Genomic DNA, 19393 nt, shown 5'->3' with positions numbered 1-19393 from the left:
ACTGAGACCCCCTCAATGATGGCATTCCTCTTATCCAGCAGCTTTCTCACCTGCAGCCACTCTCTCTCTATCAGGGCCTCAAAGCCACGGATGGTCCTGCTTCTCGGTTCCAGGATGATCTGGGCCAGGGAAGTCACCTGCAGCGTGGAATCAGTCCCTTCTGTCCCATGAATCAATACCGACGCTCCCTCCCTGAGAGGAAAACCCAGAGCACAGAGGGGAAACTCCTTAACAACGAACATTCCATGAATGAAGTGATTCGGTCTCATGCCCTGCATGGTCAGGAGGATGTGGAGTCTAAACGAGACACTGGACAGATGGAATCTCTAAACAGGAGATCACAGTGAACCCCAAACTTCACACAGTAAGAGTCCTAAGTCAACACACCCCAGCCCTTCAGGGTGGCCTTCCAACCCTGGACAAACACAAAAGCCCTGTCACAGTTGGTACTTGCCTTTCCTGCTTTAGTAGATGAGAAAAACCTTTCCCATCAAACCTATAAACACATTAAAATGACCTTTCCAACCCTGAACTCAGCCTTCTCCTGTCAGCCTTTGCCAACTGCGATAGATCCAAGAAATAAGTCCTAAACCATACTTTGAGATACAAAGACATGGGGAAAAAAAGCAAAAACATACAACTGCCAGCCCATAAGCTTGGCAATGACAGCACTGCCTATAAGAGTTACTGGGTGCTTGGGACCCCTTTATCCTAAAGAGATACCCAAATGAGCCATACACTCTGCCTTCTTCCACCTTTGTTTTTGTTTGGTTTTTGGAGATAGGGTTTCCCTGTAGCTTTGGAGCCTGTCCTGAAACCTGCTTTGTAGCTCAGGCTGGCCTCAAACTCACAGAAACCCACCTGTCTCTGCCTTCTGAGTGTAACAGGAAGAATGCTTGTTTGTTCCCAGCTGCTTAGCCCCAAAATAACAACACAGAAACTATATTAGTTAAAACACTGCTTGACCCATTAGCTCCAACTTCTTATTGGCTAACTCTTACATATTAATTTAACCCATTTCTATTAATCTGTATATCGTCACATGGCAGTGGCTTACTGGCAAAGATTCAGCATTTCTGACTCTGGTGGCTCCATGGCGGCTCTCTGTCTCCGCCCTTCTTTCTCCCCGCATTCAGTTCCATCTCCCTGCCTACCTAAGTTCTGCCCTATCAACAGGCCAAGGCAGTTTCTTCATTCATTAACCAAGAAGAGCAACACACAGACAGATGGACATCCTACACCACCTGAGTGCTGGGATTAAAGGTGTGCCCCCCCCCCCAGTTCTCCCATCCTTTTTATTGAGACCACAGTAAAGAAAATTTGGGAAGAAGGACATTTCATGTTTCTGTCTAATGCCAATTATTTTCCTATGTACATACATATTATACAGCAATAACGAAAGACAATATCCCACTATTTTTACTTTTATTATAATCATTAACTATATTTTATGCCATGTTTAGAACTACTTAGTAATGTCTATATAATATTCCATTAAGTGGTTAAATTATAATCTATTTAGTTCTATACATTTTATGATACCATGTCTGCGGGATTATGCTGAGCTCTTATTGTACAAACAACAGCCTCTATCAATGGTTGGTTATATAACCCCATTCCTAGAATAATATCTAATAATTATGCTAAAGAGTATGAGCAGATAGATACTCTGTGCCTTTCATACATACTGAATGTATCTCTGAATCATGAGTGATATTTATTCTAAACTTAAGGTTTATTTCTGCATTTTGAGCAATTAATTATAAACTCAATTTCTATTGAGGTATAAATCCCAACATATCAGAAAAAGGAACCAAACATAGTAAAAACTCAGCCCCTTGGAGAAATAAAGATGGCTGCTCCTGGAGTCCCCTCCGCTCACCGTTCTGTTACTATTGCTGGGAAGGTAGACGTGGAGGTGAAACCAGGCAGGGGCGTGGCTCAGCTTGCCTAGCACATCAAAGGCCCTGGTTCTATACTCAGTGCCACATAAACTGGCTGTGGTGGTATACTCCTGTAGTCTCAGGACTTGATAGGTGGGAACAAAGAGGATCTGAAAGGTAAGGTCATCTTCAGCTCCAAAAGAAGTTCTAGACTGGCCTGGGACACATGACACTGTGCTCATGATATCAGGACTAACTCGGTAGACTTGAGCTAAAAGAAACAGAAATGTCCATGTCAGCCTCTCAGCCTTCTGAGCTCTTGTCTTCTTGTCACAAAACCTTGGTCTTTAATTTCCTATTTAATTGGCTAAGTCATAACCTAAGCCCAAAGTCTCTGTCTGTTTACTAACAGAGCACAGGATCTTAGGCAACTCACTACAGCTTCTCTCTAGCCTTGAACAAATGAAAAAGGTACTTCTCTAATTTGGAAGCAAGAAACAAGTTAACATTTCCAAGTGCTACCCAGGGAGGTGACAATGCTGACACCTACCTATGGTTTCAGTGGGAATCCCCTTCTTTAAAAGGCTCTATGCTTCTGTAACAGTTTCTATAATCCTCCTGCCTCTGCTCATTTTTCTGCCTCTGGTCTCAAGAGTTGGGAGCCTTTAATAGAGTGAATACGGAAATCATTTGGCAAACTGCATAACCACCAGCAGGATTCCTAGCTGAGACTAGCGTAACTCTCCAGACCAAGCAGTTTAGAATAAGAAACCCAGCACAGGAGAAAGGACAATGACACTGTGCGACAGGATTACTCCACTGAGTCTGCCAAGAAAACTTCCTTTCCTTCTTTTTCACAGAAAATTTAGATTTGAAGGATTTCACAGAAAAAGTAGACACACAGGCACACACAAGGGCACTAATCACATTCACTCAACAGACATGGTCATTCCAAATTAGACAGGTCACACACCCTCACCAGTAACTGTAAGCACATACGGTATAGATAGAGCCACCAGGAGGCTATGGAGTGGAAATGGACTTTAACGCACTCTATGCACAGTCTGGATAAGAATGATGTCATCAGTGTAAGTCCCACCCAGGTAGGCAGAACACATGCTACCTGTCAATGCACTGGGCCGCCAGACAGGCAGTGGTCAGAATCTCCTTGATGTGTGTCAGCCAGTTGGAGGCTTCCAGCTTGCCAAGCCATCGATCCATGTTGTGGGTTTGTTCATTACACGCTTCCACGAGCTTGATTAAGCTCTCCTGAAGAACATGATATCTTTCAAAAACAAGAAAAAGAAAGTTACAGAAAGAAAAATAAACAGATAAGACAGAATGACAAAGAAAACAAACCCAAATCTGTCCCCAGTGCGTTCAATGGCAAGACAGTTCAGAATACTTGCATGGCTGTGCAGCAACCTGAGGATTAAGGACTGAAAAAGACTTTTAGCTCTACTGCAAAGATGCTTCAGTGTCTTGTGAAAAACCATTCCTGCTCAACAGAGGAGACCCAGTTCACACGCTGGGTTACCTGGAGGGCAGAGGCCAGGACACTGCACTCTGGACTGCCTGATCTGAAGATGTAGGACAACTTACACTTGACACTATAGCTGTTGGATGATCTAGATCACACATCTGGGTCTCAGCAATGACACACCCAAGACCAGACCCAAATCCTAGTGCCACCCCCTGTAGAACCTGTAAAGCCCTCCTTTGAGGAGAAGCAAGCAGGTGGAGGAAACACAAGGAGGGAACAGGTGGCTACGGGAGAGACTAAACCTCTAAACCTTCTAATATAGGAAGATGTAATTATATGTAGCAAATCTGCTCTGCCAGTCTGGCAGCAGTTGACGCTGTAAAAGCTCAGGGATGAATGAAAAAAGATTGCTATCTAGTGAGGCTCATCTGTGCTTACCCAGCATGAATTTTTTTTTCTTATTTTACAAAATTCAATGAAAGCTGGGGTGGAGCTCATTGCTTAATATACCTAAATCTTGTATTCAACTGCTCTAAACATACACACACACACACACACACACACACACACACACGTTGGATGAAACTGAAAACTCTTTAGCTAAACTAAATAAAAAAGAGAGAACTCAAGCAAATCTAACGAGCAATGCAAGAAGGGACACTGCGACTGATACCACAGGAGCAGGAAGGATCATAGGGGTATGCATGGTGGCATAGCCTTTAATCCAGGCACCCCAGAGGCAGAGGCAGAGGCAGATGGAGCTCTGTGAGTTTGAGGCTAGTCTGGTTTACATAATGAGTTCCAAGCCAGTCAGGGCTACATAATGAGATTCTATCTCAAGAGGAAAAAGTAAAAAGAAGGGTTGTGAACTTCTATGAGCAATTATATACCAACAAACTGGATACCCTAAAAATACCTGCCAAAACTAAGTCATGAAGAAACAGAAAATGTGAACAGAACAATGAATAAACAAACAAACAAACAAACAAACAAAAACCCCCAAAACCAAAAAAAAAACCCCAAAAACAAAAAAACAAACAAATCAGTAACAAAAAACAAAAATCTACCATCAAAGTAAAGCTCAGGTCCTGAAGGCCTCCCAAGCTACCAACACTTAAAAGAACTAAATACTAGTCCTGTCCAGTCTTCCAAAAGCCTGAAGAGAGCACTGTGTTACCTGCTAGCCCAACTCTAATATCAAAGCTATTTAGTGATAGCACTCGGGAGGCAGAGGCAAGTGGATCTCTGTGAGATCGAGGACAGCCTGGTCTACAGAGAGTTCCAGGACATCTAGGGCTACACAGAGAAATTCTGTCAGACAGACAGAAAAACAGACAGAAAGAAAAATCTCATTCATGGGGAAAAAAACATAAAGAATAAAATACTTTAGTGAATTTACTCAAGACTGTAAAATATTTGTACCCTAAAAGCTATAAAATGCTCAAGAAATTAATGTGGACACAAATCAGTGGAAAGAGATCTCATGCTCATGGCTGGGAAAATGGTTAGAGTATCCTCCTATCCAAATCAATCTGCAGACTCTGTATCTCCCTTACAAAATCTATTGGCACACTGCTGCCAGCAATGGAAGAAAAGACAGTGCTAAAACTCATGTGCCAAGAACGGAGGCAGCCCAGCCACCCTCCTCCCAGGAAAGCACGTAACAAACCGAGAACTAAATCCATGGATCTCTGGCTTTTGTCTCGCGATTTCCCGAAAGTCCCAATACTGCCGCAGCTGTGCTACAATCCATTAGGAACCTCCCTTTCTTTCTCTCCTGGTTTAGAAAACATTTTTATTCAGCAATATTTGGCCTCCTGGCTTATTCTTTCAGGATTCCAAGTCATGAAACACAGAGCACAGGTGCAACAGCTCCAGGACCACTGAGAACTGCTGACAAGAGGAGACACGAGTATTTCTGCCACAGACAAGAAGGCGAGATGACAGATATGTCGCCTCATCATTTCTTAATCTGCAGCTGAATCAAAATCACACATCAGACAAAACAGTGGGAACTAGTTTGCAGAAAGTAGCCACACCTATGCTGAAGAGCACAAGGCTCACTGATATGAACTTCGAGATTGTGGAGTTGGAATGCTGCAGATTCAGTCTGCATGTTCAACTATCTCTGCTCCTTTAGTAGCTGTCCAGCTGTCTGACCTAGCCTTTCAACCACTGGCAAAACTTTGGAGCGCAGGACCATCCACTAGCAGCAAGCTAAGAATGTTATGTTGTCAGACAGCACCTAGGACCTGCTAGCAGAGAGCCCCAGCTTGCTGTACCCCATCTATCTGATGTTCCTACCACTGTACCTGGAAAATACCTTACTTTATGTCTTTTATCCTGTGACTATGAAAACTTCCTGAAGCCGCTTCCACACCAGAACAAGTTGTTTGGGGCAACCCAAATCTATGTTTCTGGGTCAGGGTCACTACATTTGGCTCAAGAATAAACTCACTCTTCTTCCCTTTGAGATGAGAGCTGTTCTGCATTGACAAACACATACATTTTCATTCACTAAACTTTAGTAAAGCAGACGGGGCAGGGAAGCCCAGAGCAGGTTGTCCAGCCTATTCCAGACCCTCGGTTATGTGGAGTAGCCCTGATCTCTGTTTTGAACAAGTACAGGATCCCCCTCTGCAATCAGCACAGAGAGTCCCCACCACGCTGGCCTCTTTACCTCTCAATGGACTTGTGAATCCGCCTCCACTGGGGATAGTGGGCTTCCTGTTCAAAGCCCCCTCCTTTGGCTCTAGCTTGCTGGGCCACATTCAGTGATCTTGTGTCAATGATGTAACCACGCTTTCCTGCCCTGAGGGTGGCATTTATCAGCTTCTCATCTTCCTTGCACCTTCGCCCATTTGTGCCAGTCAGAGGCTGACCACTCCGCATAATCACCTGGAAGCACACATGGCAACAACAACTCAACAGCGGTTACTCAAGTTTCCGAGAAGGAACTGGATCAGGGTTCTCTGGCAAACAATCTGTAGTACTCTGCCAAGAACGCTGATGAGCAAGACATACTCAAATGCACTGCATGCCTTAACAGCTGTAAAACACAGACAGGCCTTGCATTTTAATATAATTATTTTCCTGCTATCACAAACATAATGAACTCATCACCTCCTAATGATCACGTGCTGTACTTCATTTAGTCCATGAACTGACTTGCAGTAGATCTGGCCCCATAACAAAGATGATAACAGCCTAAGCCAGTAAACTTAGTCTTTGTGGGAGAATAAGATATCCCACACCTCAAATAAACTGCAGACCTCTACAGACCCAGGAATGGCTCTGAAAAGCCTTCCTACAAAAAGAAGCATCCATATGTCATTAGCAACAGAGGAAGCAGGCAGAGATTTTCTGTCTGATGTCCCCTCTGCCCGTTCAGCCTGGAGGAAAACACTGGGGTCTGACACATGCAGAGGACCACACAGGCTGTCAGCAGGGAGACTTCGTCTGTATGACAACCAGCCTGGCTGACTGTATGCATGTTCTTCTTTACCCAATCAACTGCCCACTTCCTTCTCTACATGCAACCCAAAAGCCCACACCTCTCTTTCTGATTTTCTGATTCTGCCTTTCAGTTCTTTGTCTCATGTCTTCACACAGGATAAAATCCACGTGCTCCTCCCCTTTGTATCTCTATCAGCTTATCTGATAGACTACCACTACTGAGTCTTGGAGGAAGAGTAGACGTCAACTCCATATACCCGGGGCTGGCTCTGGCAAGAATTACAGAGAAACACACACTAGAAAGTTTATATAGACCCTTGTTGGGGGAATCATTTCCAATGTTCTGAAAGCTGCCTAATTATTTATCCTCTATTGCCCCTCTGCCATCCTTTTCAGTATTCTGAGACTGCCTGTCTCCAAAGACTACCATCCACCTACACATTTAGAAAGGTTTGCTTTCGATACTTTTCTCAAGAACCCTGTCCTATTAAACCAATCTCTCCCTGGGCAATAGTTCGGTGCTGTTTCAGGAAACCATCATTACACGCTCTTATTACTCTGAAATAGCTCAACATGACCTGTGGCCAGTCTGTGGTTAAGTTTTGGGAAGTGAAGGAAATTCTCAGACGTGAGACCTGTCTGGAGTGCACAGGTCACTGGGGATGTGTTTAGGGGACATTCCTTGCCCCTGGCCCCTCCTTCCTGTCTCTCTCTGCTGAGGTCAATTGCCCCTATTCCCCACGTTCCCACCACCACAGGTTCTACCTCATCTCAAGCCCAAAGCAGTGGGGCCAAGAGAATGAGGACAGAAACACAGAACTCTGCAAGCCAGAACACATTCTTCCTTCTTTCTAAGTTGTTTCTCATAACTGTCCATTTCTCTATCTGAGCCAAATTCCTGGTGACTACTAAAACCTTGCAGAATGCTCCATTAGGCTTAGCCAGTCTCTGATCTATAAGCCCTAAAGATGAAGCTGTAACATCTGGAACCACAAAAGAGCTTTTCCTGTTTTGTTGCACCTGTGTACCTGAGACTCCCACAGATGCATTACATTCATTACTTGAGCCTTTTCTTTTGTTTAGAACTGTAGGAGTTCATGAATCCTATCACCCTGGGCAGACACTACTGTTCGGCTCAGAATAAACAGTAATTATTTTATAGTGATGCCACCAGGGGACTCAACACTACATTTGTACCAGTTGTTAAAACACTGTACTACAAACACTGAAAGAGCAATCCCACTGCTGGCAGGACAGGTGGCCTGCTGACAACATTGCAAAATTTTAAAACTCTGACACACTGACGGCCTCTTTATTCCTGTGGAAAAGGACAATGGAAGATAGCTCTAACTATCTAGTTTAATATGGGCTGCATATGAGAAGCAAAGTTTACTGAAAAGCAAGAGGAGAGAAAGTGCCAGACATGGTGGCACATGCCTTTAATCCAGCACTTGGGAGGCAGATGCAGGTGGATCTCTGTGAGTTGAAGTCAGCCTGGCCTACAGAGAGTTCCAGGACAGCCAGAACTACATGACAGATTAGTGAGACCCTGTCTCAAAAAAATAAAGGGGTGGAGGAGAGCAGAAAGTAATTCAGAAAGCTCATACACAGCAAGCTCTAGACTACATCCCCATGAGGAAGCCCTGACAGAAGTGTCTTGTTAATGTGAGCAGGCATGTGTCAAAGACCAATGCCACAGCCCCATGGGGAAGTGACAAAGCCGTGCCTCCAGGTCAGGTCAGAGAGATGCACAACCGTCCTCTAGCCCAAGTGTAAATGTTGCCAGAGTATACAAAACTACAAGTGCAGCTTCCTTCTCCTGGATGCGTACAGCCTGAGACTGCGGGCTGACGGAGACCTCTCACCCAAACTAGCTGCCCCACATACTGTACACAATACACAAGCTGAGGCTCCAGCTGTGCACAGGTGGTGGCACTCCATCAGACTACACACACCTACCCAATCCAGATTTTCTACATGTGCATCTATTCTTTCTTCATCTTGGCTGTCCCAGTCAGAGCTCAGGGACCCAAGATCTCACTGGTCTCTGCAATCCCTAATTTCCCAGTCGCTAGGGCTTGAGTAAATGGCATGCGCCATTCTTCTTTCTCTTGTGAGTCAATGTCTGCTCAACTCACTGTTCACATGGAAATTTGGTAGGAATAATTGTAATAAGCACCAAAACAAAACAGGATTGTAGGAAATGTCACTCTTGTGTCTTATGAACATTGCAGAAACATTAAATAAAAATACTTTCCTTCACACTGTGCTCTGAAGATAAAGCCAGCCTTCCTGGAGCTGAGCAGTACTGAAAGACTTCAGTCTCCTCAGGAAAGCATCCCACTCCCGGAGGCCTGCAGTTCACATGAGGGATGCACTAGTGGGAATGATCTGGCCAATGATTTTAGCCAAAAGGCGCACAGAAAAGGGAATACTCCAAGTAAAGAACCTACCCACCCAGGCCACGCCTGCCAGCGGAGCAGCGCTCCCTATACTCACCATGCCGTTCTTTTTATGGTAATAGCTCAGTACTGGGAAGCGCCCTCCATGTCGAAAGGCTGCCACCTTCCGAAGAGCTTCATCATCGACGGACTTGGGCACAATGACAATTGGCGGGTAGGAAGGACAGACAGCAAATTCCTTATTGACATAACTCAGTCTCCATTCACTGGTCTGGAAAACACACAGTACTTCAAACCTAAGTAAGCAGCTCAGTGTCATAAAGCATCTAAGTTTTAAAGGCTTTGGAGATGATTTCCAGGGAAGCCATTCAGCAGGAAATTTGGACATCTAACTCACATTCACTCCAGTCTTTAGGTGGCTCAAAACCTAGTATACATTAAGTTGTTACTTCTACCAATTAACTCAAATTAACTCATAGTATGCCAGGACTGGCTTTAAGCAAAACGATGTTTTACTTTTATTTTTAAGCAATATTTATAAAGGTAATTTTAAAAATATCTGGACTATGTTAATCAATTGGAAGGAAAAGTATTGCAGCTATAGCAATACATGGGCAAAATGTTCAGCCCAGAATGAAAAAGGCTAAACCAACAGCTAGTGCATACTCTAAAGTTAGGCATGAATAACCCAACCCCACCTCACTAGCCTTCAAAGGGAAAGAATCCCTTTCTCAAGTAAAATAAGGTGTTGGGTTAACTCTTAGCGCCCACAATGTCCAAATCTTAACTTACAGCAGAGGAATAGAGCTCAAACTCTTGTTCAGGAAGGAAGGAATGCCAGCCATCTTCAATCACCTCAAACATAGGTCGGTAGAAGAAGGGGTACATCAGGGTGACCGAGTCCAGAGTGGACAATGCCTAGAGGACAGAAAGCTAAAGATCCCACAACTGAAATCATTCTAGTGAAGCAGCAGTTAGTAATAGGACCTGGTAATGATGGAACCCAATACATGTCTTCAATGACATATCTCTATGTGGAGCTACAGTGTGATTGTAGCTAACACCCACACTGCAGCGTCTAAGACACCTGACACACAACTGCACTCAACAAGTGTTGCCTGAATGAAACAAGCAACAGAATAGTCTGTGTCTAATGAAATCATGCCTGTTGACACAATTTAAGAACGTCCAAAACTCAATAAAAATGTCCAAGAATTTCCGGACACCGGAGAACAAAAAGCCTTGGGTTAGTTACTAGAGTCTGAGCTAAATAGCCAGTAGCTAACTAGACACTGTCATTTGAAATCTATGCCTGCTTGTCACTATAAAAAAAAGGAATACTCAACTCTGCCAAGTTTCAGAAAAGCCTCAAGCTCCAACCCCAGCAATACAGTAGTTAAGTCACATAGCCTCCCTAAGCCTTATGCAATGGAGGAAATTTCACAGGCTTATTAGGAGTCTTCATGGGGATAAGGCATTTAACAGGCCAACAACAGTGTGACACATTTAAAAAAAAAAAAAACCTGAGTTCTTACAAGGCATACATATGCAGAAGCCACATCTACACTCACTTCCTCCTTCCTAAAAGGATCTGCCAGTTGGCTAGGCACTGTCCTTTCCTTATGCTACACAGGGCACACCCAACCAATGCGAGCCTAAGACATTCCTTTGTCTAAATGGTAAAACATTATTTCAGTTTGTTTTCTTATTCACGGTGGGGAGTACAGCCAAGTCAAGACCACATTTCCAAGTGAAAACTATACATGGCAGACTATTCAATCCACTCTTTCTTTTCCTCAAGTAGAATTTCCAAAAGCAGAAAGGTTTGTGTGCCATTCCCTTGGCAACACATCACCTGATCCTCTTCTTCTTGTTAAAAACCAAACAAAATTGTTTTAAGACTTTTCCTCTCCTTTTTAATAGCTAAACCCGCTTTTTAAAAAAGACATAAAGCCAAATAACTCAGTTACACAGAGTAACTGTGGAAGGAAAAAAAGTTAACTAGACTCTGTAATTACCTAGAAATTAAACACAGAGTCAGTTGGTATAATTTAGTGGTGATGATTTAAAATTGGGGTATATACCAAAACAGTCGGAAGGTGGAAAAGGAGTGTGAAATCTTCAATTGAGAGCTTAAACTATCCAAGCAAATTTTCTCAAGTGTGGCCAGAACCAATATTCAAAACTTTCTTATAAGCAAAATCAAACACATCTTAAATGAGCTGATGAAAGCAAATACATACCTTCATATATAAGTCACAGGTGACAACTGTTGGCGAGAGGCACTTGCTTTAGTCTGTTACACAACACTGTGAATATATACTCCTGACACACAGCTGAATGGTAAGCTGAGAAATGGTGAAGACAGTCAACTTTATGTGATGTGGCTATTTCTACCACAAAGTCTCAGCATCAAACTGTTCTACAGAAGGGCCCTCCAATGGCAGCTACCATTTATCAAGCACTAAGAATTTACATATACCCACGAATGTAATCGTATAACATCCCTGAAAGACAGGTAATGATATACTTATCGTATAATAAGAGACTAACTGCAAGCGATAAGCACTTCACCCATGGCCGCGCCGCATGCTAACAGAGGAATGACGCTATTATAACAATCGCAGTATTAAGAGCACTGCTCAGAGGTCAAGTGTTTTCTCTATTTCAAAGACACACTACACTCAGGAAGATCACACACACTCACTGTACCGTGTCCACAATCCAACTAACTGTACTTGTTTCCTTGGCTTAAAACTCCATATAGGTTGTTCCTTCAAGAAATCCACTGAAACAGAACAACAGTTCACAAACTGTCTTCATCGCAGAAAGCATCAAGATTTGTATAGTAAGCATGATTCCTGGGTTGTTGTTGTTTTAAAGAATTCATACATACTCAGATGAAATAGCTTCTATTTATTATCTGATCAATATGAACTCATGGAAATTCTATCATGAAATTCCACAAACTTCTAAGCAATTGATGGGATTAGGAATTCCGTAGAAAGTAACACTAAAAGTGCAGGAAACACAAGAGGCCCCATTGTTCTTGTGGGACACCAATCAGGTAGGGCTTTTCCTACATCAGCAGACATGGGGTCATGATCAAACACCTGACTGAAGAAACACAAGGCTGCATGAAATCAGAACACAGCCTTTTTTCCATCAGCTCTTTACCTGCAAAATACTTACCTCAATGGAACTGGCTATATTTAAACATTCCTCCATCCCAGGAATATCCAATTGAATAATTCGGAAATCTTTACATTTTATGATGATGGTACCCAGAGAGCCCACGAACCTGCAAGAATGGTAAGGAAACCAGAGAGGATAATAGGTTAGAAGCAGATCACAGAGGGTCAGGAATTTAGCCTTTATCATGCAGCACGAGAGAGCACTGAGTAAGTTTATGCACTAAAGATGAACGGAGGAGTCTAGTAGCCTGCTGCTGGTATGGATGGATAACCCAAACTGCTGGTAACGTTCCCACCAGACTGCATTAAGGCACAATGCCTGTAGAAACCTTAACATCCAAAATATGCAGTGGAGCAATATAAAGCATGTTGTCACTCACACACACTTCATAGTGAGCTGGTTAATCAATTTGCCTTCTCCTGCCTGAAGTACACAGAACTCACAGGGAACCTGAGAAAGCAGAGGTTTTTTTTTTTTTTTAGGCAAGGTTTCTCTGTAGTTTTGGAGTCTTCCTGGAACTTGCTCTGTAAGCCAGGCTGGCTTCAAACTCACAGAGATCTTTCTGTCTCTGCCTCCCCAGTGCTGGGATTAAAGGTGCGCACCACCACTACACAGCAAAGAGAGAATTTAAGTGCAGGTGAAAGTATATAGAAATATTTTTGACTCTGAGACGCTCTCTTGCACAGATGAGAAGTATGGAACGGGGAACTGGAGACAGCTCAGCAGTGAAGAGCGCTTTGTGTTCTTCCAGATCCACGCTCTGTCACCAGAACTCACACAGGGTGGCTCACAACTGCCTGTAACTCTAGTTCCATGAGATTCAACACCTTCTTGCCTCCTGGGGCACCTTCGCTCACGTGTACATACCCAAACACACATATACACATAAGTAAAAAAGTATGAAGTGGGAAAATACACATGAATTACATACTCTCCTTAAGGGTCAGCCCTTTTCTTCTCAGAAGTAAAACTGAACAATATTGAGGGCTGATTATTACCCTCAGTAGCAGATAAGCAACAATCCAGAAAATAAATAAGAAATATGACTAAACTGAACTTTTGTTGTTATTGAGAGGCTCTTCCATACATACGTGAGGTGGCTGTCAAGTTTGTCATCCACCTGCCTCGGCCTTCCCAGTGCTATTACTGGGGTGTGCAACCTTACTGAACTTTAAATATTTTTTGAGGTAATAAAATAGAAAATAAAAGATGATGTACTCAGCTGCGGCAAGGCATGGTGGTGCACACACACACAACTGTAATTCCAGCACTTACTTGGGAGACTAAGGTTGGAGAGTCAGGAGCTCAAGACAGGCCTAGGCTGCAAAAGGCGGGCCTGTCTACTTTTTTTGAGGGGGGGGGGCTTTAAATTATATTCATGCACAACTTTGTGACGTGAGATTGACAACCAATGTTTCGAGAAATGGCAAGGAAAATTCAAGGTATGTGATGGGGGAAAAATTAAAGAGAACACTGAAAACAGGCCAAAGTGGTGTTCAAAACGCCCACAGAGATGATACCCCTGAGACCTTAGCCGGGGTATAGCAAAAGCCAAGTAGCCAGTGCGGATGGCTTTCAAATGTAGGCCTCAGAAAGTTCATTTAGCTGGCTGGGCAAGGATGCCAGGAAAAATAAAAAAAGGAAGCATCTGTCCCAGGTCCTTATGGACCTGGGTGTGGTGGGCGCTCACCGTTTGTCAATGGCGTCGATATTTGAATGGAGGAGCCAGAGCTCCTCCGTGTTGTCCTGCCGGGAGGACAGGATCAGGTGGTGGCCGGTCAGACACAGGGTCCCTTCCACGGCGGGGTAGAAAGGCCGGTGCAACACCACATTGTCCACCCGCGGGGTCTTAATCAGCTCCGCGAACTCCATGGTCCCCGGGTGGCCGCAGCCTGGGGGATGATGACTCCCGCAGGTGAGAGGCGGCTAACCAGCCCCGAATTAGGCGACCCTAATGGGCGGGTCCGGGAGGTCGAGCCCCGCCCCAGTTGGGCGGATGCGGCAAGGCCTGCGGGGTACGCACCACCCTGGACCAGCTTCCCGGCGTCTCTTCCCCACCACTGGCCGGGGCTCGGCCGCACGGGAGGCCTCGCGGCAGGCCCTGTAGAAGCCGCTGCCACCGGCCTCTGACGGGCGGGCTGCGAAGGAGGACCCGGCTTCGGGCAGCATCCGAACCCGAGCCGCTAGGGACTTCTGGCGGAAGTAGCTACTGCCTGCCGCACCGGGCAGTAACTCCGGGCAGAAGTAGAGGAAGACTCAAGACTCGGAAGACATAGGGAACGGACCGGAAGTTGGTCCGTTGTTAAATCCGGTGGAACACAGCCAGAAACAATAACTTTCTGTTCCTACAAGGGAAAAAGTTCCACCTTCTGCCCACACAGTCTTTGCTCTCAAAAATATTTCTTTTTTTAAAATATTTATTTATTTATTATGTATACAATATTCTGTCTGTGTGTATGCCTGCAGGCCAGAAGAGGGCACTAGACCTCATTACAGATGGTTGTGAGCCATCATGTGGTTGCTAGGAATTGAACTCAGGACCTTTGGAAGAGCAGGCAATGCTCTTAACCTCTGAGCCATCTCTCCAGCCCTCAAAAATATTTCTTATCGGAGAAAGCAGAAATAGAAGACGTAGCTGACCTGCCGCCCTCCTGACGGCTCTTTTGGCCGTTTGCTATAACTGGTGGCTACTCTCATGGAGTGATCCACGAAGAGATGTCAAGTTTGGGATTGAAGCAGTGATTGTGATTTAGAAGAAGGCTCGGGGTGTCTGAAAGGGACACAGCCCTAAGCCTCAGACTCTGAGAATGCTATGACGTTAAACAAGAAAAGTATATAAACACCTAAAAGAAGAATGCAGAGAGGAACTGATTAACTGTCGTCCTGTGAATTCCAAGACATTCATGTATTGATCACCACCTCACAGGGTCCCAGCTAAGTACAGTCTAGCTGAACTGCTCACAAACGCTGCAATGACAGTTTTACTCATGTAATTTCCTTCTTCTTGCTTCCCGTCTCTCTTCTTTAAACTGACATTTTATTTCAGAAAAAGAGAATTAGGTTTGAGTTATTTCTGGCAGTATCTAAGAACTGCGAGCTAGCCAATTTCAGAGTATACAAAGTGAGCCTGACCAGGTTGCTTTTCTTCTTGTCTTCCTTAAAACCTTCGTAAAGCACCCCCTGAGATTCCAGTTTATCTGCAAAAGAAAAACAGCCCAAGGGAAGGATGAAGGCTAAGGGAAGATGAGGGAAAGTATCGTAAAGCCATTTTTCGAACTGAATTATTTATTTTCCTTCCTTGTGTGGCTCATCATAATAACTACCAATTGTGGGATGTAGAATTTTCTTCCAATCTAGACAATAGTGGAAAGTTTTACAAGAGAAAACATGAAAGTAGAACTTTGAAGGGTAAGATGTCTAAGGAAGAACGTAGTGTCCAATTTAGTGTACATTAAAAGATAGTAATTCCCCAGGGAGTCTATGATCCTTCTGGCTCTCTTGACAATGAATTATGCAAGTGTTGTATCTAGTTATAAAAATGTTCCGTGTTCTATAAAGTCATAAACTGCCCCCCAAGGGGAAAAATCAGCATCTTCTGGGATGTTATAATGAAATACCAGAAACTATTAGAAAATTACATCAACTGTGATTTGAAGCTCAAAGAATAAAAAGTTTATGAGCGCTGAGACAACCAAAATTCAGTAGTTAGGAATAAAGCTTGAGCAAACAGAGAAGAGCACTTCGCTACATGAGCAGTAGGTGGCAGCAGAATGCAAAGACAATGGGATCTGCTTCTATTAAAGTGGTCCAATGATGTAGTCAATTATTACTACAGGCCAAACAGCCAAGAAATAACGGTCTTGGAGGATTCTGATAAGCCAAGAAGCTGATGGAATTTATAATGTATACGAAGAACTTACCGAAGGACTATTAAGATAGTTCAGTGGGTGTCTTTGTCAGTATTTTATTGCTGTGAAGAGACACCATTATCACAGGAACACTTATAAATAAGGAAACATTTAATTGGTTCTTGCTTGCAGTTTCATTGGTTTAGTCCATTATCAACATGGCGGGAAGCATAATGGCACTCAGCCAGACATGATGTTGGAGAAAGAATTGAGAATTCTACACCTGGATCTGCAGACAGCAGGAAGAGTCACTAGTCTGGCTTGAGCATTTAAAACCCCAAAACCCATACCCAGTGACACACTTCCACCAACAAGACCATACCTTCTGATCCTTTCAAATAGTGCTACTCCCTAAGCATTCAAATATACAAAACTATGGGGCCATTCTTACTCAAATCATCACAATGCGTAAAGAGCAAGTGTGAAGACCTGAGTTCAGCTAGCCAGAACACACACAAAAGCAAATACCTAAGTCTAAAATCTCAGTGCTGGGGTAAGGAGGGCAGAGACAAGAGGTTCCTGAGGTCTCACAGGCTGACCAGTGTAGCAAAAACAGCAAATTCTGGACCAACCAATTAGAGACACTGTCTCAAAAATAAAGTGGAGGGAAATCAAGAAATGCACAGGCCCACACAGTCAAACACACCTGCACACACTCACACTCACACACACACACACACACACACACACACACACACACCATAAAAATAAAATGTTAAGGGGCACCGGAGAGATGCCCCAGAGATTAAAAGTAGTCACTGCTCTTCCAGAGGACCCAGGTTCAGTTCCAAGCACCCACATGGTAGCTCACAACCATCCTTAACTCCAGTTCCAGGAAATCTGGTGTCCTCTTCCAACCTCTGAAGGCAACAGGGAAGTACAAAGTGCACTACATACATTCAGGTAAAACACTCATACACATAAAGTAGATTTTTCAAAAAAATAAAATTAAAAATTTCAAAGGATTTTTTTTATTGTAGTACAGGTGCTACTATTATTACCATCTCTGTTCTTAAGATTAAAATGGTATGGGTGTATTATCAGCAAAATGTTATCCTAGGAACCACAAAAACCAAACATAATATTTGAGTTTCTGAGTCTGATTTATTTCTAACGTAATCAAAAGTCCATCGACTCTGCTGAAAACATGAGTATCTTCTGTACATCTGAATAAAACTGCATTATGTGTGTCATGTTTTTCTTTATCCATGCAGATATGGCTGATCCTTATTTCAGCTATTGTAAACAGTGTTTTAATAAGCATCGATGTACAAGGACCTCTTATAACATGTCTGTGTTATGTTGATTGAACACTCTTTGGATAATAGCCAGGGTTGGTATGGCTACATCATGTGATAATTCTATGGTTTGGTTCTTTTTCAGTTAATTTTACTTTAGATGTCTTGTGGGCCATGACACATGCATGAAGGTCAGAAGACAACCCATACAACTTACAGGAAGCAGTTTCCTCCTTTCACATTGAGGGCTCTGGGGATTGAACTCAACTCATCAGGCTTTGTCAGCAAGCATCCTTAGCTATTGAACCTATTGGTGATCTTATTGTTTGCGTTTTGAGGAGCTCCCCCATACTGTTTTTCATTGTGCTTGGACTAATTTACATCCCCACTAGAAATACGAGAGCTCTTCTTCTCCATCCTCAAAAGCATTTGGTGAGAGAGCAGGTGTGTGTGTGTGTGTGTGTGTGTGTGTGTGTGTGTGTTCATGAAGGTGCATGTTTGTGCACGTGCATATGGAGGCCAGAGGTCAACACTGGGTGGCTTCCTCAATCAATCTCCACCTTTTTTTGAGACAGGGTGTCTGGCACACCTTGGAGATCATTGACTCGGCTCATTTGGCTGCTCAGCAAGCCCCAAGATTCTCCTGTCTCCACCTTCCCAACAGTGGGATTACAGGTATGTGGTGCTGTACCCAGGGTGGTTTTAGTGTGTGTGTGTGTGTGCGTGCGCACGCGCGCGCGAGTGGACCATGCATGTAGAGATCAGAGACCAGCTTGTAGGAGTTTATACTCTTATTTGGATGGGTTCTGGGGTCCTAACTCAGATGGTCAAGCTTGGTGGCAAGCACCTCTACTGGCTAAGCTTTCTCACCTCCTCCACACCCAGCTTTCTTATATGTGTTCTAGGGGATCAAACTCAGGTCCTCATACTTTCATGGCGAGCACTTTATTGACTGAGCTGTCGCCCAAGCCTGCATTTGTTGTTTTCTTAATGATAGCCATTCTGACTGCAATGAGTTGGAATCTCAATGTTTATTTAATTTGCATTTCCCTGATGGCTGAGGATGTTGAACACATCTGCATATGTTTATTGACCATTTGTTCTTCGTCATTTTATTAGCCCATTTATTAGCTGGATTGCTTGGGCACTTGGTAGTTTGTCTCTTGAGTTCTGTATTCTAGATATTAGTCCTCTACCAGATATATACTGGCAAAGATTTCTCTGCCTTCAGCAAGCTGTCCCTTCACTGTGCTGCTGATGTTCCTTTTCTGCAAAGAAGCCTTTTAGATCCACACAATACATCAGTTCTTCAGATTACTTCCTTGTTATTGAAGTCCATTTCAGTCAGACCTGCTGATACTTATCATCTTCAAACTTCCCCCCACCTTTTCCTGATTTCATTTTTCTCCATGAAGACATCCACGAGTGTAGGAGATCTTTCCCTCTTCTAGGCTTTTTTTCAGATTCTTCCATATTTCCAAATTTTAACAGAGACTTTCATTTCTTTGACTACATGTATTTTTATGAAGCTGTTGTGTATGAGATTGTTTTCCTGGTTCCTTTCTTGGCATGTTCACCAGAGGTATATAGGAGGGCAACTGGGATTTATACTTTGACTTCTCTTGCTGCTATTTAGCACATATCAGTTCTAAGGATTTTCTGATAGATTCTATAGAATGTCTTACACATAGGATCATATCATCTGTAAATGGGGTTCATGTTGCTAGCTATATCCTATTTATATTCCATTGGTTTCTTTCTCTTGTTGCTCTAGCTAACAAGACTTCAAGCACTGTGTTGAGTAAATGTGGAGAAATTAATCATCTTT

General features: G+C 43.5%; 1 protein-coding gene across 1 annotated transcript in view; it reads right to left on the bottom strand.

Moving 5' to 3' along the window:
• Mtmr9 (myotubularin related protein 9) overlaps window positions 1–14665 on the bottom strand; it is a 21544-nt gene extending 6879 nt beyond the window's left edge. The window contains exons 1-7 of the mRNA XM_005355530.2: window positions 14110–14665; window positions 12417–12525; window positions 10017–10142; window positions 9322–9495; window positions 6047–6264; window positions 3007–3168; window positions 51–192 (exon numbers count right to left, since the gene is read on the bottom strand). Of these exons, the coding sequence (XP_005355587.1) occupies window positions 51–192; window positions 3007–3168; window positions 6047–6264; window positions 9322–9495; window positions 10017–10142; window positions 12417–12525; window positions 14110–14291 (1113 nt within the window). The 5' untranslated portion in view covers window positions 14292–14665. The remainder of the gene's footprint in view (window positions 1–50; window positions 193–3006; window positions 3169–6046; window positions 6265–9321; window positions 9496–10016; window positions 10143–12416; window positions 12526–14109) is intronic.
• Window positions 14666–19393: the final 4728 nt, after the last annotated feature.

This window comes from Microtus ochrogaster, chromosome 17 (genome assembly GCF_000317375.1).
Source record: "Microtus ochrogaster isolate Prairie Vole_2 chromosome 17, MicOch1.0, whole genome shotgun sequence".
NCBI lineage: Eukaryota > Metazoa > Chordata > Mammalia > Rodentia > Cricetidae > Microtus > Microtus ochrogaster.
Note: the sequence above shows the minus strand (reverse complement) of the source record. Positions and strands in the feature narration are given on the sequence as shown.